Source organism: Microcebus murinus, chromosome 22 (genome assembly GCF_040939455.1).
Source record: "Microcebus murinus isolate Inina chromosome 22, M.murinus_Inina_mat1.0, whole genome shotgun sequence".
NCBI lineage: Eukaryota > Metazoa > Chordata > Mammalia > Primates > Cheirogaleidae > Microcebus > Microcebus murinus.
In genome coordinates this window covers 24,057,022-24,079,961 of record NC_134125.1, presented here as the reverse complement: position 1 = coordinate 24,079,961, position 22,940 = coordinate 24,057,022, and the positions used below count along the sequence as shown (strand labels likewise).

The 22,940-nt window shown below is 48.0% G+C and overlaps 1 protein-coding gene across 3 annotated transcripts in view; it reads left to right on the top strand.

Annotated features, from left to right (window-relative positions):
* Positions 1–13,819, top strand: part of UPB1 (beta-ureidopropionase 1) — a 32,085-nt gene extending 18,266 nt beyond the window's left edge. The window contains exons 4-10 of one of the 3 annotated variants that reach the window (XM_075996738.1): positions 1,001–1,095; positions 2,765–2,926; positions 4,631–4,800; positions 10,292–10,334; positions 11,804–11,958; positions 13,496–13,513; positions 13,666–13,819. In XM_075996738.1, coding sequence (XP_075852853.1) covers positions 1,001–1,095; positions 2,765–2,926; positions 4,631–4,800; positions 10,292–10,334; positions 11,804–11,938 — 605 coding nt within the window. In that variant the 3' untranslated portion in view covers positions 11,939–11,958; positions 13,496–13,513; positions 13,666–13,819. Of the gene's footprint in view, positions 1–1,000; positions 1,096–2,764; positions 2,927–4,630; positions 4,801–9,310; positions 9,393–10,291; positions 10,335–11,803; positions 11,959–13,495 lie in introns of all 3 variants that reach the window. The other 2 variants (XM_012749287.3, XM_075996737.1) reach the window with 2 other exon arrangements.
* Positions 13,820–22,940: the final 9,121 nt, after the last annotated feature.

The window sequence follows — 22,940 nt, the reverse complement described above, 5'->3', positions numbered from 1 at the left end:
ATTTAACTACTCTAAGAACCTCATATAATTGGAATCCTATACTATTTGTTGTTTAATGTCTGTCTTTTTTCACTTAGCATGTTCTCCAGGGTTTATCCATGTAAGCATGTGTCAGAATTTCCTTCATTTTTAAGGGGGCTGAATATACATATACATACCACATTTTGTCTATGCATTCATTTGTTGATGAGACATTTGGACTGCTTCTACCTTAGGGTACCCCAGAGGGTAGAGTCTGCCCAACACCCACAGCCTAGGAGCAAGACTCAGAAACCAGGCTATGGCACTTCTGGGGCCATATTCTCTTTTTATCTATTTTATTTTTATTTTTTATTTTTTTAGAAATGGGGTCTTTGGCTGGGTCGGTGGCTCATGCGTGTAATCCTAGCACTCTGGGAGGCCCAGGCAGGTGGGTCACTCAAGGTCAGGAGTTCGAGACCAGCCTGAGCAAGAGCAAGACCCCGTCTCTACTAAAAGTAGAAAAAATTAATTGGCCAACTAAAAATATATAGAAAAAATTATCTGAGCATGGTGGTGCATGCCTGTAGTCCCAGCTACTTGCAAGGCTGAGGCAGAAGGATCGCTTGAGCCCAGGAGTTTGAGGTTGCTGTGAGCTAGGCTGACAACACGGCACTCTAGCCCAGGCAACGGAGTGAGACTCTGTCAAAAAAAGAGAACGAAATGGGGTCTTGCTGACTCACCCAGGCTGGAATGCAGTGACATGATCATAGCTCACTCAGCCTAAACTGGGCTTAAGCTTTCCTCCTGCCTCAGCCTCCAGAGTAACTGTGACTACAGACACCATCACCTACCCAGTTATTTTTTTTCCTTTTTTTTTTTTGGGTTTTACTATGTTGTCCAGGCTGGTCTCGAACTCCTGCCCTCAAGTGATCCTCCCGCCTTAGCATATTCTCTTGCAGTGATTTCCAGCTGTAGGCTGTGGAGCCCCTCTCAGAGGCTTGGATGTTGGATATGATTCTGACCTTTCTCCTTTATACAGCTATGCCCTTTGCCTTCTGTACGAGAGAGAAGCTTCCTTGGACAGAATTTGCCGAGTCAGCAGAGGACGGGCCCACCACCAGATTCTGTCAGAAGGTAGGTAGGACATTAACTGCTCCTCTGGCAGCAGCTGCCAAATATGTGCACAGATCACTGAGCACAGCCACAGCTGTCAGGTGTGGCCTTTCACCATGGAAAATGCACCCATTTGGTGCTTGTTTTACCAGATAAGATTAGATAAGAATATTTGCCCCTTTTTTAAAGTGTACTTTCACTTACAATTTTAAAGTTTCAGAGCCAGTGGGGCCTTTAGTGGCTTTTTCAGGTGAGGAAGCTGCAGCCTACCAAGGGTGGTTTGGAGGTGCCTTCTATGGGAAGTTCCCCAGCTAGTGAGTGTCAGAGCTGGCACGCGTGGACTCCTCGTCCAGAACTCTGCCTACTCTCTTGCAGCTTGCTTGGCTCACAGAAGCTTCAATGCATGGCCTGTCTCATCAATGTAGAAATTAATTTTGATTTTTTTCATTAAAACCTCATAATACATGTTATATGATTGCATTTATATGAACTGTCCAGAACAGGCAAATCCATAGAGACAGAAAGCAGATTAGTGGTTGCCAGGGGCTGGGGGTGAGGGGAGAAGGGAAGTGACTGCTAATGGGTACAAGGTTTCCCTTTAGGGTGATGAAAATGTTCTAAAATTAGATTGTGGTGATGGTTGCACAACTCTGAGAATATACTAAAACCTACTGAAGTGCATGATTTAAAAGAGTGAGTCCTTGTTCTACCCTTTACCCCTTCTCACTACTGCACTTGACTTGTTTTTGTTTTAAAACGGTGAATTTTATGCTATGGGAATTACATGTTAATAAAGCTGTTATCAGAAAAACCCATAAAAGGCCAGGTGTGGTGGCTCACGCCTGTAAACCTAAGCACTCTGGAAGGCCATGGCGGGAGGATCGTTTGAGCTCAGGAGTTCAAGACCAGCCTGAACAAGAGTGAGACCCCGTCTCTACTAAAAAAATTAGAAATTAGCTGGACAACTAAAATATATATAAGATTTAGCTGGATATGGTGGCACACACCTGTAGTCCCGGGAGGCTGAGGCAGGAGGAAGCGATCCTCGTGCCTCAGCCTCCCAGAGTGTTAGGATAACAGGCGTGAGCCACCACACCTGATCAGAATCATACAGTTTCTGTCTTTTTGTGACTGGTTCATTTCATTTATTAATAGCTTCATGTCCCCCAAGATCCATCTATGTTGTAGCAGGTGCCAGGATTTCCTTCCTTTTTAAGACTGAATAATATTCCATTGTATGTATATACCACATTTTGTTTATCCATTCATCTGTCAGTGGACATTTGGGTTGCTTCCATCTCTTGGCTGTTGTGAAGAATGCTGTTATGATATGTGGGTACAAAGATCTTTTGAAATTGTGTTTTCAGTTGTTTTGGATATATACCCAGAATTGGGATTGCCAGATCATATAGTAATTCTGTGTTTAACTTTTTGAGGAACCTCCATAAGCTTTTCTAGAGCAGGTGAACCATTTTATAATCATACCAACTGTGCACAAAGACAGTGAATATACTTATTTAGCTGATTGAGCTTGAGCATCAGGGCAACAAGGCATTTAATATTCCAAACAACAAATGCAAGTGATAGCTCTGCCCCAAGCCTATTTAGTAGGATCATTGAATTCTTTTCCAATAAAAAACCTACAACAATTAGTTGAAAGTGAGACTTGCTATATTCATCGTTTCTCCAGCTGGCAAAGAAGCATGACATGGTGGTGGTGTCCCCCATCCTAGAACGAGATGGAGAGCATGGGGACATTCTATGGAACACAGCTGTGGTGATCTCCAATTCTGGAGCAGTCCTAGGAAAGACCAGGAAGAACCATATTCCCAGAGTGGGAGACTTCAACGAGGTGAGCCACCCATCAGATGGCCAGTCTGCCTCACTCAGTCCTCTGTGTATAGATCTCTGCGGGCCTATCTGTGGGTGAAGCAGGATCTATATGGGATCGTGCTCCATGTCACGCATGCTCACTGGAGCGCAGCATGGCCATGGTGCTCAGAGGGTCTCCAGACTGCCCTACATCACATGGGCAGACAGGATTCAGGTGGGACTCTTGGGTGAGTCCCAAGCACCTTTAACACTGTGTGTATAACCTAATTTGACTTCCTGAAATCTCTTTGAAGTAAGCATTATATAAATTAAAACCTAATAAATAGTGCTCAAGCATGAAATGGTTCTTGCTGCCCCTTTCACGGTCTGAGCTCCTAGCTGCCACGGTCTAGTGTTTGGAGCATACCTTGTCTGTAGTTCACATGGCGTTTGAGTGGGCCTGTGTCCGTGTGTCAGGTGACAGTGGGTGAATGTGCATGATGTACATGTCCATGTATGAGTGCATTACGGGGGGCTTCTTGTGCCCATCATCAGGGTGTAAGTCAGAGGGGCTGTTCTGATTGGTTAATGCCAATCCATGGTTGGGTAAGATGGGGGGTGGATGTTTGAGAGGGAAATGAACTTCACCTAATGCCTAAGATATTAAATCAACTTGATTTACAATTAATGCAGTTGTTCAGGATATGGTATCCCTAGTCCTTGGACCTGTGTCCTCAATTGTGGGCATCCTGACCACTCTCAGGCTGGTCAGGTAGACAAGAAATAGTCTGCAGGGCTAAGTGAGGTTCCCCAGGGAGAAAGAACCTAGCGTTTCTCAGTAACAGCCGGAGGTGGGGGCAGGAAGATGTACCCCCCACCTGTTTACCCTGGGATTAATCTTTAGCTCCCTAAAGATAGCGCAGGGCTTGTCTCAATGCAGCAGGATCTGCTCTGGTGTCCATCCTGTGTGCACATCCTGGTTGCTGCTTGACCCAGGACAATTTTGAAATTAATGGGAGGAGGTGAAAGGCTCTAGGAGCAGATCTCTTTGGGACGCTGGCTCACTCTCTAGCCTCCCTCAGTTCTGTCCCAAAGCTGGCACCCCACCATGAGGGTGTAGGCAGAGAGGCAGGGGTGAGAATTCAGGGTCCAGTATGCCTGCCCTACAAGGATGTCCTAACCCCAGGTGGGATGCCCAAGGTGCTTTGTGGGAAAAGAGCACTTTCAGGGGGTGGGTTCCTCTTGCAGACTTGGCCTTAAGCAGCTGGGCAATTCACACGCCCACTCGGGAGGCAGTTTTCTCTTCTGAGCAAAAAGAGGGTTGTTCTAGATGAGTTCCAGGTCCCTTCAGCGCCAACATTCTAGATAAGCATGTGTGGCTTGGTGAGGACATTGACCAATGATCGACCAAGCCTGCGCCTTGTAATTGTACCATGCTTGAAACCTCACCAGAGTTTGTCCTTGAAATAGTGTGGAAGGTTGCTTTGGGGTTTTTTTTGATATGTCACAAAGGAGATTGTGGATAAGTGCTTAAGCCATGGTGATTTCCCCTTGGGGTTGACTTGTTATTGTGTCTGGGTTTTTTTTTTGTTTTTAACACATTGAAAGTCTTGAACTTAAAGTAGAGTCACACTCAAGAGTGTTACTATTGGACTACTGGTGATATTTCATTTTTTCTGCCAAGTTTAAGGAAAGGGAAATTTTATAGGTCAGAAGCATGACTGTGTGGTCCTTTCCTTTTCAGTCAACTTACTACATGGAGGGGAACCTGGGCCACCCTGTGTTCCAGACGCCATTCGGAAGGATTGCTGTGAACATTTGCTACGGGCGGCACCACCCCCTCAACTGGCTCATGTACAGCATCAATGGGGCTGAGATCATCTTCAACCCCTCGGCCACCATCGGAGCACTCAGGTCACTTGGCGGGCAGGGTCGAGGGAGCTCCCTGGGGCCCAGCCATTTCAGGCTCAAGGCCAGGCAGCAGGGCTCAGAGGTAGTTTTGATAAACTGCAGCCAGCAGGCACAGCCACCAGGATATCTAACAGAGCTGAGCGTTGGGGTTGTGTATTATACATTTGACCAGGTTTTCAGTGAAAAGGATTCTCAAGATGACAATTAACAACTTCATGCCTCCTGGAAGAGCCACTCTACTGTAAAACACCAACCTTAGCTGTGATTCTGAACTCTGAGATGAAAATATATAACAGCCTCCACCCTCCCCTGTAGTGGTCAGGATTCAGAAAGACTCGCATCTAAGGGCCTGGAACATACTAGGTGGGTGGCCAGCATTAGCTCCTGGATGAGGAACTGCAGGTTCCTAGTCCTTAAGTCCTGCATGAGGAGGGCAGACGTTTGGGCGAGAGAAAGAGCAAATGACAAGTCGGAGCCAAGAGGATCCTTAAGATATCAGTTAAGTAGGCCGGGCGCGGTGGCTCACGCCTGTAATCCTAGCTCTCTGGGAGGCCGAGGCGGGCGGATTGCTCGAGGTCAGGAGTTCGAAACCAGCCTGAGCAAGAGTGAGACCCCGTTTCCACTATAAATAGAAAGAAATTAATTGGCCAACTAATATATACAAAAAATTAGCCGGGCATGGTGGCGAATGCCTGTAGTCCCAGCTACTTGGGAGGCTGAGGCAGGAGGATTGCTTGAGCCAGGAGTTTGAGGTTGCTGTGAGCTAGGCTGACGCCACGGCACTCACTCTAGCCTGGGCAACAAAGCGAGACTCTGTCTCAAAAAAAAAAAAAAAAAAAAAAGATATCAGTTAAGGAAACTTCTTTTTAACCAGCAAAGTGTTTTCTGTTTAAACACCTAACATCAGCAAGTCTTTCAGTGTTAGCCTCACTCCTAAATAGATAGAACTACTCTGGTCAAGGTAGAGCTGGGGAGGGGGTGCATTGGCAGCCTACAAGCTCCTGGGCAGGACCCCCAGGGCCCCTTTAAAAAGTGTGGCAGGCAAGCTAAGCTGGCCTGTGTGACTGTGCTGCTGCTGCTTCTCGCTTCCCCAGCAGCTGAGCCTTTGGGTGCTTTCCAGTTTTGCATCATTATAAGTAATAGCTCTAGGAATTTATGTGCAGATATTTTTCTCCCAACTCACTTCCTCCAAAGCAGGATTCCTGGAGCAGGAGATGCTGGCTTTCCCTTTCTGTGGTCTCAATTGCCAGTGTCCCAGCAGGGCAAGGGTGTGAGGGGAAGTTCTGGTGGGCAGCTCTGCCAACCCCCACCCCTCTCTTGTCCTCATTCCCGACTAAATTTCAGTCAGGTTTCTTCTAAAGTCAGAATGGGACATTCACTTTACCTTTTCTTTTTAGCACGGTGCCCCCTTCTCAAGAGTGACACCTCTGCATTCAGAGTTTGCACAACCAGGTTCCTTACCCAGCCAAAATGCAAACCCCAGGCTCTTACCTCAGGTCCACTGCCCTGTCCGTTCACTTGGAGGTCTGGGCCGTGATTAGGAAGGGTGCTTTGGGGTAGAAGAGGAAAATCAGGCCTTGATCTCCCCTCAGAGAACATACTGGAGACACATGGTGGCTTGGTCATCTGTGACAGCATCCATTGGCAGTTGTGGGTGGGATAATTACTGATCATTCAGTCACCTAGCCTGGGCACAACCTTGGGGCCACCCCATGGAGCAGCCCCCTCCTGCCAGCTATGTTTAAGACATTTGGTAAGTCCTGTCTCCCCTCAGGGGTCCCTAGAAGAACCTGAAGCCCATCCCTTGGTCACCACAAGCAAAGCTGTGGCCTGAGACTCAGCTACCTGCTCCATGCATTCAGAGTAGAGTCCCTCTCTGTCTCGACTGTCTTGGGTTTTTTTTTTGTTAGCCCCAATTAGGCAAACAGAAGCATCCCAGTGCAATATGCGCATAACTGCTTATGGCCTCAGCAGCCTATTAGGCTTATTAAAAATGATTGATTTTCCTTCCTCAGCCAGGGCGAGGAAGGAAACACAAACCTTGGCTTTCCATAGTGTAGTGAGGCTGGCAGTAAAAACTGACAGCATTTGTAAAGCAGTGTGTTTCCCAAGCTCCTAAAATGCTCACACCCTTTGACTAGATCGTGATACTCCTAAAACTGTAGCCTGAGGAAGAGATCAAAAAGAGGAGGGAAAGCTGGTGGACGTTCATGGAAAGGTGTTTGTGGCAACGTTGTTCATGATAGGAGAAAAGCTGGCAGCGGGGGCCATGTTCTGGCTGAGTACATTGCGGCCCATCTCTTCCAGGGTTTATTGTACAGTCACTAAAAAGAGTCATTGTAGGCCGGATACAGTGGCTCACACCTATAGTCCCAGCTACTAAGGAGACTGAGGCAGAAGGATCACTTGAGCCCAGGAGTTTGAGGCTGCAATAAGCTATGATGATGCCACTGTACTCTAGCCTGGGTGACAGAGCAAGACCCTGTCTCCAAAAATAAATAAATAAATAAAGCGATTATGGAGGTAATGCAGCATCATGACAAAAGTCTGTAAGCAAGAAAAAGATGTATCCAGGCTATGGTCAGAACTCTAAAGATTTTTTGCCTGTGGACAAGAATGATTATGGAGTGTGAGAAAATGGCAACAGGTGGTTTATTAAAATGGTAGGATTCTGGGTGACTTTCTTAAAATGATAAATGATTATTTGTGGAATCGGTAAGTGTTTTGAAGCACAATGATGGGCAAATCCTACCAGCTGCACGAAAGCATCAGATCACAACTTCCAGAATCATCTTCTGCCCCCTGTATCAGAGACAGACACACACATGTACACGCATGCTATGGGGCAGCAGGGTGTCCTTGTTCATTTTTATGTCCCACAGTTCTAAGCACATGATAGAATTCAAGTGTTTTGGGGCTGATTGTGTCATCCTGACAATCCCAGGATGCGTCCCTTGCAGCCTGAGTGGCCAGAGATCTCTGCCACGTATGTGCATTAATGGGAAAGTCGCTGTCCGGTCCCCTCACTGCATTTTGCCTTTCCACTGTGATCATGTTTAGGGGTTTGTGTACTCTAAACTGGGAATATGGCATATGTCCTTATTCCCCCATCAGACTCTCCACAATTCTTGCACACAGTAGGCTCTCACGAACCCCGACTTCCTTTCTCTTGGTGGTTTTGAGAGCATAAATTTTATTGCCAGCTGTGGGTTTGAGTCCTACTCAGAACACTTCCCTGGAGAATTGCAAGAAAGATGTTTTATGGCAATCGTCCTAAAACAATTTAGTCTATTTAATTCCTGAAAATGTCATTTACTGGTGTGTTTCTGTAAAAATCCTTTCTGAAAAGTTTTGTCAGCCTGGCTTAGCAGCTGGGGGAAAAAAGCAGCAAAATGAGTCCCCTCAATCAAGCCTGTGATTTTTTTTCCCAGATGCGTGAATCCTCCTGAGAATTAGGCTTGTGACAAGCACCCACCACCTCCACCTACTCCCTGGTTTAAACCAGGTGCACACTGACAGGAAGGAAGATTCTGGAGCATTTTGCTCCCAGTCACTCAGCGTTTCTAAGTGGGCATTATTACCCTGTAGATCTAGAGTCTTAGTGATGTTTCTCAGACAAGAGATAGTTAGTGACAAGTTCCAGCATTCCATGGCACGTCTTAGGCTGAAGAAGGGCCGGGTCTCCTACCACACTGTCCCTTTTTGGGAGCTGGACTGAGGGGGGCCCACCGTTCAGCTGAGTCTGTGGGGTGCCTCTGCCTTGCCAGTGAGAGAACCAGGGAGCCTCTGCTTAGAGACTAGGGGTTCAGAAGAGGAAAATGGGAAGGCACAGGGAAATGGACAGGCTCAGAGGAGGTGACCGTGCTGCAGAATCTGACCCTCCATCCCATTAACCTAAGTTCTCTGTTTACTCAGCCTGAAATTTTCCCCTTTGGAGTCTGATTTGCAAGGCAGCACAGCAGGATAGGAAAGTTGGGGTGGGGAGATAGAGCCCATGCTCAGCCCTCACAGACCTTGTACAAGCCTGCTGAACCCTTGGCTCCTTTCTGCCATTTACCAGGACAGGATCTGCCCAGCCTGAAAGGTGGGTTCCCAGGAGAAGGAAAGGAGGTGGGAAGTAGCAGTTGTGGAACTTCTGCCACATGGAGCTTCAGCTTCATCAAGCCATTGAGTCTTCGCAGTCTACCTCTGAGGACGTGTCAGAAAAGGAAACTGAGGCTCAGGGCGAGGACTTGATCCAGGGCTGTCCCACTCTTCCAGCAGACCAAAAATAGACACGTGGCTTCTACCTACAGCAGGTCCTCCCCAGTAGGCTTCTTGGGCTCAGGCAAGGTGCTGAGGACAAGCCAGCCAACTTGCAGGTTTGGGGTGACCCACAGATGCAGTGAGTCTCCCTGGCTGTCCCCACCACATGCCCAGGAAAGCCACCAGTCAGGTTGCAGCTCAGGGCTGAACATCTACCAGGTCTGGCAGGGAAGTCAGCGACCTAGTTGCTCTTGCTGCTCTCTTACAGTGAGTCCCTGTGGCCCATTGAGGCCAGAAATGCAGCCATTGCCAATCACTGCTTCACCTGTGCTATCAACCGTGTGGGCGTGGTAAGTCCCTGAGGTCTGGCTGAGGAGAGGAGCCGCTGTCTGGTGGTCCTGTGGGGACAGGTTACACCTCTTCTCCCTGTTCTCTGTGGGCACATGCCACAAATCCTGGGGACCCCAAAAGGGGGGAAACTGGCTTGGTCTCTTATTTTTAAAGATATTATGTCCTCCTATTTATTTTTTTCTTATTTTTGCTTTTAGCTGAAATCATTTTGAAAGGCTCTTTGATGTGGTGGTGGTTTCTTATTTTTCCCCTTGACCCCAAACACTGAACAACTGTGACTTCCACACACAATGCATTTGTTACATAATAATCCTCTTCCTCATTCTTGTTAATCAGATGTCAAACTCTAATCAGAGCTTCTGGTCAGTCTGAGATAACCAAGGTTTCCATGCTAAGTTGATGTGATTTGTGGCAACATAAAGAAACTTGATATGTTAATTAGCCTGTGGAAGCCCCTCGCAGTTTGATATAGGTTCCCATTAGGCTTTGGGGAAGATACTAAAAGCAGTGTGTAGACCTACCACCCACTCACTGCCTTCGCAGACCCCCAGGCTGGGGTTTTGTTACTGCAGGTAGGCCAGCCTCAGATGCCTTCCACAGCCTGGAGCCAGTCTGTGCCCAATGTCTTTCTCTTCTTCCAGGTTATAAACTCCCCAAACGCAAAGTGTGGGTGTTTATTTTGCTTGTCAAATTCCCCACCTGCCTCCCAATGCTGGGTGGACATTTAATAAGCACTTGTTGATTGCTGAGTGAGTACAGACCATTCCATCTCATTGTAACCGTTTCTGAGCTAACTCCACCTCAGCTGATGGCTGTGGAGAGTCTGGCCAAGTGATCTGGAATGACTGTAGTGGTAGTGCCACCTATAGGTTCTTTTTATCTTGGTCTTATTTCACAGGAGCACTTCCCGAATGAGTTTACATCTGGAGACAGGAAGAAAGGTATGTTTTATGAATTTCTGTGGTGGTTGAAACTGAGGAGTGGGCTTTAGTCTCCCTTCTCTGTCTGCTTCTTTGAGACGGGTATGCCCCACAGATCATGCCACGCGCCTGGCACCTGGGAGGTGGGCTGACTCATCTCTGCTTCATTGCCTGGGGCGTGGGGTTCTGACTGGCTGGGGTGTGGAGAGGCAGTCCTAGGCTTGGGGATCAGATTGAACTTCATCCCTCCCCTGGAACTGGTGTGGAGATGGACCAGGAAGATGTGGAGGACCCTTCATGAGCTCTCTGAAAGAGGGAGGGGCTGTCATCTAGCCTATATACTTCTATTCCTCCTTTCCTTTGTCCTTGTCCCACCCCCACCCCAAAGAAATGCCCAGAACATTGGCATGGATTGCCTTGAGTTTTCTAGAGTCCATAGCCTGTTTTGATCAGGGGCACACACCACCTCACCTCTGCTGGGAGTCCCACACCCCCAGGTCCCATATCTCTGGCCAAAGATGTGGGAGGGAGGGTTACTCCCCTCAGCAAAGAGGTATCTGGACTAACCCAGGGGTGTCCCCTGGGAAGCCAGAAGGGGCTGTGTGGGTCTTTTCCAAGAAAACACTTCCTGAAAAGGTCCCAGAAGCCCCCACTTGATGCCTCAGACTTCTAGGGTCTCCATCCCCAGTTAGCTGCCTGCAGACAGAGGTGCAGAAGAGGCAGGGAAATGAGCATCCACTGGGTGCCTACTGTGTTCACGGCTGAGCTAGGCCCTGCCTCACCAGCTCCTTACACACCTGTGGGGATCTGTTAGCCCTCCCTGACTGGTGAGGGCACCGAGGCGTGGAGGGAGGGTGAGGATGACAAGGCTAGCAAGGCGAGTGAGAGCAGAGCCTCCAGCTCACCATGTGGGGGCACACAGGAAGCCCCCCAGAGTCATGTGACTCCCTAGGGCGGTGAGCGGCTGATGTTGGGAGCAAAGGGCCAACACCTCTACAAGGGTGACATTTAGAAATTTTTTCAGGGGCAGAGGGGAACAAGTTGAGGAGGGGACCTTTGGAGGAACTTGCTGGGTTGAGCCTTCAGGCCTGAGGAGCAGGACAGGCCTTTAGGCCTAGGCATCTTGCAGATACTGGGGAGAGTGGCGAGGATGCCTTGTCCTGGGTGTGCCCTGCTATGCCTGTCCTTCTGCAAAGCCCACAGTGCATCTATACAAGCACACGAATGTGACCAGCCTAGGCAACATAGTGAGACCCCGTCTCTCCAAAAAATTTAAAAATTAGCCAGGTGTGGTGGTGCGCACCTGTAGTCCCAGCCACTTGGAAGGCTGAGGCAGGAGGATCACTTGAGCCCAGGAGTTCGAGACTGCAGTGAGCCATTACTGCATCACCACACTCCAGCCTGGGTGACACAAGACCCTGTTACTAAAAAAATAAATAATAAATTTTGTTTTAAAAAGCTCACAAATGCTTTACTTTGCTCCTTTAAAGCACACCGTGACTTTGGCTACTTTTATGGCTCAAGCTACGTGGCCGCCCCTGATGGTAGCCGGACCCCAGGGCTGTCCCGTAGCCGGAATGGGCTACTGGTTGCCGAGCTCAACCTCAACCTCTGCCGGCAGATGAATGATATCTGGAACTTCAAGGTGGGTCGCCAGGTCCCCTGCTGTTCCCCTGCTCCTCTGCTTTGGCCCCCATCCTGCTTTATGGGCTGGGGACCACCGTGGCAGGAGCTGCTAGTTCCCCACCCAAGGGCCCTTTTGTTGAGTAGGGGCCAGGCCTCTGCCTCCCTGCTGGCTCCTGGGGAGGAACCATTGAGTCAAGTGATGCCCAGGCAGTAGGCCGCAGTAAATCCTCCTTTCATCTGATTTAGATTCTGGGTGCCTTCAAACAAATTAATCTCAATTTCATTTGTCCAGAGAATAGAGTGGATTGGCTTCTTTAATCCTTTTTCCTTTCCAGGCATCTACACTTATCACAAGATAAATGTGCATGTCTGGTTCTGCCTACAGTCAGGCTCCATAGTCCAGGCCTTGACAATAGTGGGAAATGGGCCATACAGAGAAATGGAATCTAGGCCTGGATGTGCCACTGCTTTTCTTAGTCAGGAAGCAAGCCCCTTCTGTTCCCAGGCCCTAGTGTTCCCCTCGAAGGGGCCATGCTGCCTTTGAGACCTAGTGCCCTGTGACCTCAGAAGTCTAAGAAGAGTGTAGGTACCTGTCTTCCTGGCCTTGGACCCCCCAGAAGGGGGCTCATGGCTTCGGGGTTTCCTATATTAGTGTCCAGCAATATTTCAATCAACTTGGCACCCATTTATAAGCAAATCATATATACAAATGTTGCATTGTTATAACTTAATGACTTCCTGTGGTGACTGGGAGACCCCAGGACTTCCAGTCCAGCCAGACATGGGGTCTAGGCCTTGCCAATCTGTTTTCCTGAGTGTAGGTCCTTGGACATGTCCCACAGTGTCAGATCCTTGCCAGACAAATGAGGTGTTGCCCATTAGAAAGTCTCCTGACCTGTCTGTCTTCCTGAGCAGCTCAGATGAATACAGGATTCCATCCAAACCAGAAGTCGGAGCCAAGAGCACCAGCCAACTTTTAAAACAAGTATCACCAGGGGCAGTGAACAGAGTTTTCTCATTAGACACTTCTTAGAAGCAGAAGCCTTCCCAGCTGTGGTAATGGATAGGCATGAGCTCATGTCAAGGCTTTTGGAAGGAAGGAGGGAAGGTGTACCCCCCGCCCAGCCTCCATCTGTGTCCACGATGAGATGCCACATGGGGTAGACAGACCTCCAGACCCAGCCAGGGGACCCTCCCCTCCTGGCTGGTGACCCTGTCTGGGTCATAGGCTGCTCTTCTGGGGATCTGCAGGACCATGGGGAACATCCCTCCTCCCTGCTTCAGGACAGACCACACCTGGGTAGACAGGTCACAGAGGTCATAGCAGGTGAGGCTGGGCTTTGTGAGTCATCTGTGAACTCTGCCACAGCACCAGACTCAGTGCTGAGAGGTCACAGGGGTTCCTTTATTATTACAGTCTGAACTCTTCCTGTCAACCAGCCTTCTTGACACATTCCTGTCCCGAGGCTGCCCTCCAGTGGCAAGATATGGTGGCATATGGTAAGGGACATTTATAAAATGAGAACTTCAAAAGTACGTCTGTGTTTTGCTTTCAGATGACGGGCAGGTATGAGATGTACGCACAGGAGCTTGCTGAAGCTGTCAAACCCAACTACAGCCCAACCATCCTGAAAGAGTAGCTGTCTTCAGCTCCCACCTGCCTTGGGGTAGAGGATACCTCTGCCCCCAGTGGATTAGGAAGCATGGCAGGTTTACCATGTCCAAGTTGTAACTGATAAGTCATTGTCCAGATTGGTTTGAAAATGCCCTGTGCATGGGGAAGGTGGAGTAGGGGGTGACTGCTTAATGGGTACAAGGTGTCCTTCAAGGATATTGGAAATGTTTGGGACTACATAAAAATGATAAACATTTTGAATGTACTAACTGCCACTGATTTGTATCATTTAAATGTTTCATTTTATATTATGTGAATTTTACCTCTTTCTTTAAAAGATGTCCACGCATTGCTTGTGCAAGTAGATTTGAAGTTAGATGGGACACAGATTTGAAGTTAGACAGATGGGACAGTCTTGGGAATGGAGTCTTTGCACCAGTGGAGAGAGGGTGAAAGCTGATCCCGAGTGCCTGAGCCTACGGTGTGGCCATGCCAGGTGGGGCGTCTTTGGTTGTGTCAACTTGGCTAGGCTCCAGTCCCCAGTTATTCAGTCAGACACTAATCTAGATGTTGGGCGAAGGCATTTTATAGATGTGACTAAAGCCCATACTCGGTTGACTGAGTAAGATTATCCCAGATAATCTGGGTGGACCCAACGTGATCAGTCAGAAGGCCTAAAGAGCAGAGTGAAGGCTTCTCCGCCAAGTAGGAATTCTGCCTGTGCATAGCCGCTCCGCCTAATGGCCTACCCTACAGCTTTGCCCCCACTGTCACTGAAGTCAGTTCTTTGCAGTAAGTCTCTAACTATGTGTGCCCCACTGGTTCTGCTTCTCTGGTTAGATCAGACTGATTTTGGTACTGGAAGTGGTTTTAGAAGAGTAGAATTTTCTTTTCTTTTCTTTTCTTTTCTTTTCTTTTCTTTTCTTTTCTTTTCTTTTCTTTTCTTTTCTTTTCTTTTCTTTTCTTTTCTTTTCTTTTCTTTTCTCTTCTTTTCTCTTCTCCTCTCCTCTCCTCTCCTCTCCTCTCCTCTCCTCTCCTCTCCTCTCCTCTCCTCTCCTCTCCTCTCCTCTCCTCTCCTCTCCTCTCCTCTCCTCTCCTCTCCTCTCCTCCCCTCCCCTCCCCTCCCCTCCCCTCCCCTCCCCTCCCCTCCCCTCCCCTCCCCTCCCCTCCCCTCCCCTCCCCTCCCCTCCCCTCCCCTCTTCTCTTCTCCTTTCCTTTCCTTTTTCCTTTCCTTTCCTTTTTCCTTTCCTTTCCCTTTTCCTTTCCTTTTTCCTTTCCTTTCCTTTCCTTTCTTTTTTTTGAAACAAAGTCTCACTTTGTTGCCAGGCTAGAGTGCAGTGGCGTCAGCCTAGCTCACAGCAACCTCAAACTCCTGGGCTCAAGCGACCCTCCTGCCTCAGCCTCCCGAGCAGCTGGGACTACAGGCATATGCCTCCACACTCAGCTAATTTTTTCTATTTTTAGTAGAGATGGGGTCCTGCTCTTGCTCAGGCTGGTCTCAAACTCCTGACCTTAGACTGTCCTCCTGCCTCAGCCTCCCACAGTGCTAGGATTATAGGTGTGAGCTACCACGCCTGCCCAGGAGTAGGATCTTAAGGATAAGTTTTCTGCATTATTTCTGGGTCTTCTGGAATTCTTCCCTACTTTGATTGAATTTAGAGGCACTAATGACTCGATTTTCACAGTGTCAGGGTCAAGAAGGTAAGGTGACCCATGGCATGACATGGCAATAGGAATTTATACTCAGGGCAGGCTGTCAGCCTGTTCCTGCAGGCTCTTGCCCACCCCTCCTGATGCCTACTCTGTGGGTTTCAGACTTGCCTGACCAGTGCTCACCATCATGGAGGGCAATTCCTTGCACTAAATCTCTCTATATCTTTATATCTGTCTATCCATCCAACCCCAACCTGCTCTGCTTCTATAGTTGAGCTTTGTTTCTACATCTGTAAAATGGGACCATGTCCACTGCCCTGCTCTATGTGAGAGGCAAACTAGATGGGCTAGGGAGCCCCCTTGGCAGTTGTAGGCACAGTGCCTGTGTGGTCTCTGTCCCTCAAGTGACATGGCAGGAATCCAACCTGCCACATCTCAAACAGCCATTGCCCAGAGTATCAGGAGGAGGGCACAGTACCCACAGGGCCAGTACCCACAGGGCCACACAGAGGACCAAGTGAGTCCTTGAACCTGCAGTGGTTTGCATTAAGGAAGAGGGAAGAGAGCTTTAAACAATTCACATCTTGGCCGGGCGCGGTGGCTCACGCCTGTAATCCTAGCTCTCTGGGAGGCCAAGGCGGGCGGATTGCTCGAGGTCAGGAGTTCGAAACCAGCCTGAGCAAGAGCGAGACCCCGTCTCTACTATAAATAGAAACAAATTAATTGGCCAACTAATATATATACAAAAAATTAGCCGGGCATGGTGGCGAATGCCTGTAGTCCCAGCTACTTGGGAGGCTGAGGCAGGAGGATTGCTTGAGCCAGGAGTTTGAGGTTGCTGTGAGCTAGGCTGACGCCATGGCACTCACTCTAGCCTGGGCAACAAAGCGAGACTCTGTCTCAAAAAAAAAAAAAAAAAAAAGAATTCACATCTTTTATACAGGAGGGTTGATATGCCTTCCCTTTGCACTAAAGGGAGGCATTATCTCTGCCAACGTCACAAGAACACCTGTTCTTTGCTCTGCACCTGTCACTATTTTCCAAGGCCGTTCACTATGCTAACTTCCTTGAAAAGATAGTCCCAAACAAAGGCAGTCATAGTTTTAGCTAATAAGACACACACAGAAATGTGAGATGCCCATGGGGAATTGTCTCCCAACAATATCCAACCCTCATTTCTACATAGTCTTGGCTTCTGACAATTTTCCCATGAGTGTGCCATTTTATTTTTATTATTATTATTATTTTTTGAGATAGAGTCTCACTCTGTTCCCCAGGCTAGAGTGCCGTGGCATCAGCCTAGCTCACAGCAACCTCAAACTCCTGAGATCAAGCAATCCTTCTGCCTCAGCCTCCCAAGTAGCTGGGATTACAGGCATGTGCCATCATGCCCGGCTAATTTTTTCTATATATTTTTAGTTGGCCAGTTAATTTCTTTCTATTTTTAGTAGAGATGGAGTCTCGCTCTTGCTCAGGCTGGTTTTGAGCTCCTGACCTTGAGCAATCTGCCTGCCTTGGCCTCCCAGAGTGCTAGGATTATAGGCGTGAGCCACTGTGCCCGGCTGATTTTATTTTATTTAAAAAAAATTGTTTAAGGTAGTGGCTGCCCTTCTGGCTGCACCCCATTTCCTAAGGATGAGGGGCTCTCAATACCAAAGTCCTGAGAGTATGCCATTTTATTAGTCCCTATGGTTAAGCTGACCAACAGAGGCTAGACCATGTAAGTTCCATTCGTTTCACAGCATTTAATTTAATCAACAGGGCTTCAAGCAGCAGAATGAGCCCATCCTGGGATATTAACCTTAGTCCTAACCCAGAGTCCTCAACCCAACAGGCTGAACAAATCCCATAAAGCATCAATATTTGGCTTTCTCAAATGTTGATCTTTCCATTTGGCTGAAGTTACTAATCTAGGTGACTAGGATATATTGGATATTGTACAATCTCCACTGGTGCCCCACAGGGAGGAAGTCTGGGGCATGTCTGTCATCCATACCAACCCTGGCCAGTGAGTTGTATTGACCTGAGTGCTTTCCAGGGCCCAGGTGGTACCATTGATCACCTCAGCTAAAGTCAGGGACAGATGTTACATCACCTTTTCCAATCAGATGACTCCCATGATAGGAATGACTGTGTCTACAGTGTACATAAGTAACCAGTTATCAGGCCAAGAAGCTCCCCTGAGTAGCCCAGGGCAGCCTCATTTTAGAGAGATCTCCCCAGTTGTCTGTGGGCTACATGATCTATTGGTGGTGTTTGCTTAAACACTTGAAACTCTTATTATCACCCTGAAGATGCAGAACACTGTTTTGGGGAGGTTGGCAAGCTCATAGTCTAGCTTCCACACAGGAAGTATAGTCATTTCATTTCTATAGTCATGAGGGCACACATAGTGTCCCTAGAAAGAATTTTTTCAGCTTTTAGGGAAATTAGTGGAAAAAATAAATAAAATAAAATAAAAAAGTGTTTACAATTGGGATCCCCCAAGTGGGACCTATATCAGTTGGGGCACAGGTCCTGGCCAGCTGGTAGGCCTTTGGGCTCCTAGTTTACTTCAAATGAATGAGTCTAGCCCTTGTATTTGGAAGGACTGCCTAAGGGCAGTTAGTCCAATCTACCTGTTCATTCATGCCACCACCTAGGTGGCATTTGTCTTCCCCATAGAACAGCTGAGTGAGGTCTATGGGAAAGGGGATAGGAAAGACATCTGGTGTTTTGTGGGAAGTACAGGAGCCAGTCGTGTCCCCAGCTGTTCCCAAAAGAGCTTTTCTGGTGAGGCTAATGGGGAATATGATCAAACTGGTCAAAGCCATTTGATGGGGGAAGGCAAAACCTGCAGTCAGTTAAATTTAAAATGCTTGCAAAGGTTCGAGAGAGGCTGAGCATGGTGGCTCACACCAGTAATCCCAGCACTTTGGGAGGCTGAGGCAGGAGGATTTCTTGAGCCCAGGGGTTTGAGACCAGCCTGGGAAACATAGCTTCACCCTGTCTCTACAAAAAACCAAAAATTAGTACATGCCTGTAGTCTCAGCTACTCAGGAAGCTGAGGCAGGAGGATCGCTTGAGCCCAGGAGTCTGAGGCTATGGTGAGCTATGATTGTGCCACTTATTTCAGCCTGGGTGACAGAGGAAGACCCCTGTCTCTAAGGAAAAAAAAACACAAAACAGTTTGAGAGAGCTGCACCAGTGTGTATTTGTTCATAATGAAGTCTCCAGGGACAATTATGAAAGACAAAGGTCATTATACCATTCCCTCCTTATCTCCTAGGATTTAAGGTGTTTCCTACTAGGTACCGGAGTTTTTACTCTCCCTCTAAAATCAGTGTGTGCCATTCCAGTGCCTAGAATGTCACCTCTTTTTCCATTTATCTCTTTTTTGTACCCAGACCTTTTGTTTGGGTCAGGTCCAAGAGGAGCAAGGGTATCTTTATAAAATGCACAGAGACCCATTATGTTCTCCACTTTGTCCTGTGTGGGCTGGGCCACCATGGGGGTCTCTGTGAGCAGTGTGCTTACCCAAGTGGTCATTATCCTTATGATCTAAGACCATGTCAATCCAGCAAGGCAGTCAGGTGACTAAATAAGAATTGGGTTTGAACATTTATAGTGGGACTGCCATCTAGAATGTGTGCCAACCAGGGCCTTAAATACCTTGATTCTTGTCAAGTGGCTTTTGTGATAAAAGATCATTATCAGACTATTAATGATCCAGGAAGCCAAAAACATGATACAGGTTAGTTTCAAGGGTCATAGCGATATGCCCTGAGTTGGTCGATTGGACTGGAACAATCCAATAACCTGAAAAAGTGTCAACAGTAGTGAGGCACCACCACCAGCCCTAGGAGGAGGTCAAAGGTCTGCTGAAGCCAATCTGCCATGAGCAGGCTGGGGCCATGCCCTGTGCAAGGTGACCTCCTTCTCTGCAAGAGGCATGGGCCAACTTTTGGTAGGAATTACGAGGCTGGCATGCATTGGTAGCCTCTGTGTCAGAAATGTCTTTTCCTTTGTGTCCATTTCTTAATGGTAGATGTGTTGCCATGGACCCCTGTGGCAATACGGGCAGTGCAGGCTCCAGTTGTTCTTGTCAGAGAATGGCCCCCTACTTTGGTCATCTACATGTGTGACCCACGCAAGACAGTCGCAGCCATAATTTATTTCCACGGTTCATGGCCCCAAAGACAAGTGTCTTTAATCTGCCAGTTGAGGTTTTCTGAGTGGCAGACCAAACACCTAGGCCATTGGCAACAGCCCAAGAGTCAGTAAAAATATGACAAGGATTACAAGTAAAGTATTGGCCCAGGGCCTACTGAGCAGAGTGACTCATCCATCTTCAGTTCTGTGTAGCTGCTTCTGACAGCGAACAGCTGCAGCAGCCCATGGGACACCACCAGGTATCAGCTTAGCTAAGTCCTCGGTGAACCAGGCCCAGCCATTTAGGAGAACCTCTGTGAATTGAGGTTCCCATTGAGCCAGTGGCTTTGCTCTGGTGCAGTGGGGGATATGAGTTTCCACACAGGGTTAGCTGTCAATTTTTTCAAGTAAAACAGATGTCACCAGGGCCAGGATAGCTGTGTTCTTGAATTTACGATTTCTACTTTACAAGCAAGGCTTTCATGGGTCAGATGTTCTGTTTTATTTTTAATTTTTAAAGACAGGGTCTCTGTCACCTAGGCTTGGGTGCAGTGGTGTGATTACAGCTCACTACAACCTGTAATTCCTGGGCTCAAGTGATCCTCCCACCTCCAGCCTCCTGAGTAGCTGGGACCACCACGCCTGGCTAATTTTTTAAAAAATTTTTGGAGAGGCCGGGCGCAGTGGCTCACGCCTGTAATCCTAGCTCTCTGGGAGGCCAAGGTGGGTGGATCGTTCAAGGTCAGGAGTTCGAGACCAGCCTGAGCAAGAGCAAGACCCCGTCTCTGTTGTAAATACAAAGAAATTAATTGGCCAACTAATATATATAGAAAAAATTAGCCAGGCATAGTGGCACATGCCTGTAGTCTCAGCTACTCGGGAGGCTGAGGCAGAAGGATTGCTTGAGCCCAGGAGTTTGAGGTTGCTATGAGCTAGGCTGATGCAACACCACTCACTCTAGCCTGTGCAACAAAGTGTGACTCTGTCTCAAAAAAAAAAATTTTTTTTTTGGAGAGACAGGGTCTTTCTATATTTCCCAGGCTGGTCTCAAACTCCTGGACTCAAGCAATTCTCCTGCCTTGGCCTCCCAAAGCCCTGGGATTACAGGTATCAGCCACTGCACTTGGCCTCAGGTGTTCAGTTTTAATAAGAGCTCACTCAGATAGTAAAGTTTTCAAAAGGGGTGTATCTACTCACTGAGCCAGGGAGGCAGTAAATCCAAAACCCCAAGGGCCCCATTTGGGTACAATCTGCTTCCCTTTGCCAGAGGCTTCAATTAGCACAATTATCAGTCACAAAGGCCCACATAGCTTAAAGGGTCCTTAGACCTGCATACCTCCAAAGGTAGAGAGTGGGCCACAGCTTGCCGGATGGCTTCCAGCGCAGCGGGTTGGTCTGGGCCCCACTCAAAGCATGATGGTTTGCAGGTTAGCCAATATAAAGAACCAGGTAGGATGCCCACATGAGACATATGCTGTCTCCAATACCTAGAGTCCAAGAAGGTGCTTGGCCTCCTCTTTTGGGGTGGTGGAGGGCTGGAAGGGTCAGGAGGAGAGAGTGGCTTTTCCTTGACTTGTGGAAGGATTAAGAATTTTGTGTCTGCCACATAATCCCAAGAAACTGAATTTTGTCAGGGATTATCTGTCACCGCTGCTGGTGGAGGTGTGATAACACTATGGTCAGAGGCTCTGAGGCAGAGACTTTTGATTTGCCATCCCACAGGGCATCACATGTGTGGTGAAAGTTCTAGACATCAGAGGGCAGAGGGACCCACCCACTGGGGCAAATGCAGGAGAGTTTCTCCCACTAGCACTTCCTGACTGGAAGAACCCCTCTGGCACTTCAGGGCTGGAAGGACAGATATCAATTCCTATCGTGCATTCAGATATAGACACAACAAAAACAATGCACTGAATTAGACCGAAGAGCCCCAGGCACTCAATATTTCTTCCTGCCATACCACTGTGAAACTTGACCAAACCCCATCAGTTGAACTTGGAAACTCCCATTCCCCCTGAGACCAGAGGATGACTTAGGCCTCCATATTCAAAAGAGCCATAACAGTTTGAGTCCCTCCTGTCTCCAGAGTTCCTCAGCATGACTTGGACATGTCCACATGGACTTTGGTCCCCCTTGAAGATGGGGAGACGTCAGCCCCATCCTTAACCATTTCTCCCTAAAGCAGTTGAGGTCAGGATACAGCAGGATCGAGGAACCATCAAGTGCCATCAGTTCCAATGGGAGGACATGAAGCTGGCCATGCCCCTGCCTGAGGAGGGTTGGCAACAACTAGGGCACCATCAAGCAGCTGTCTTTGAACCTACATCCTGGCACTTGGCCTGCAACCTCCTCCCTAATTCTTTATTAACAGGCACTTAAGGAAAGGACCATACATTGCCCATTACCACACAAACAGTCAATAAGTTTATTACCAGCTTCCATGGACTTCCTATTTATTGGCCTGCAAGGTTCTAATTCTTTTTCCAGGAACCTATGTCTCAGGCAGCATCCCATGTTTGTCTCCAAAACTATCAAGAACAATGAAGGGTCTTACTTAAAAGTTAGCCCGCCACAGTTTCATGGATGCTGAAAGAAGAGACAATACTCCTGGGTCAGAGACAAAGGACAGTTTATCATAGCAATAGCAGTAGCCAGAGTGCCAGCATTTTCTTTCATTGATTTTTCAGGCCACAATTTCCAAGGAGGCCAGGGAACACCTGTACTTGCAAAAGGCTGTAATAGGCCAGGCGCAGTGGCTCACACCTGTAATCCTAGCATTTTGGGAGGCCAAAGCTGGAGGATCTCTTGAGCTCAGGAGTTCAAGACCAGCCTAAGGAAGAGCAAGACCCCATCTCTACTAAAAACCCAAAAATTAGTTGGGCGTGGTGGTATGCACACTGGTAGTCCCAGCTACTTAGGAGGCTGAGGCAAGAGGATCGCTTGAGCCCAGGAGTTTGAGATTACAGTGAGCTATTTTTGTGCCATTGCTGTCTGGCCTGGGCAACAGAGTGAGACGCTGTCTCAAACAAAACAAAACAAAACCTGAATATTTTCTAATGGGCAGTAGATTTGCCTGTCTTTTGCTCCAAAGGGAGACCCTATCACTGTCTTCCAAGGGTGTTTGCTATGCAAACATCCATGAAAAGATAGTTCAGAACAAAGATAGTACCTGTGGTGTGGTGACTCATGCCTGTGTTCCCAGTGCTTTGAGAACTGAAGGTGGAGGATCACTTGAGGCCAGGAGTTCAAAACCAGCCTAGGCAACATAGTGAGACCCTGACTCTATGAAAAATAGAAAAATTAGCCAGGACTACAGCATGCCTGTAGTCCCAGCTACTTGGGAGGCTAAGGTGGGAGGACTACTTGAGCCTAGGAGTTCAAGTCTGCAGTGAGCTATGACTGTGCCACTGAACTCCAGCCTGGGTGACACGGTGAGACCTTGCCTCTAAAAAGTAAATAAATGCAAATTTGTAAAAAGAGCCTAGCGCTTCCCCCACCTTGCTTCCTCTCTTACCATGTGATCTCTGCACCCATGGCCTCCCCTTCCCCTTCCGCCATGAGTGGAAACAGCCTGAGGCGCTCACTAGATGCAGTTACCCAAT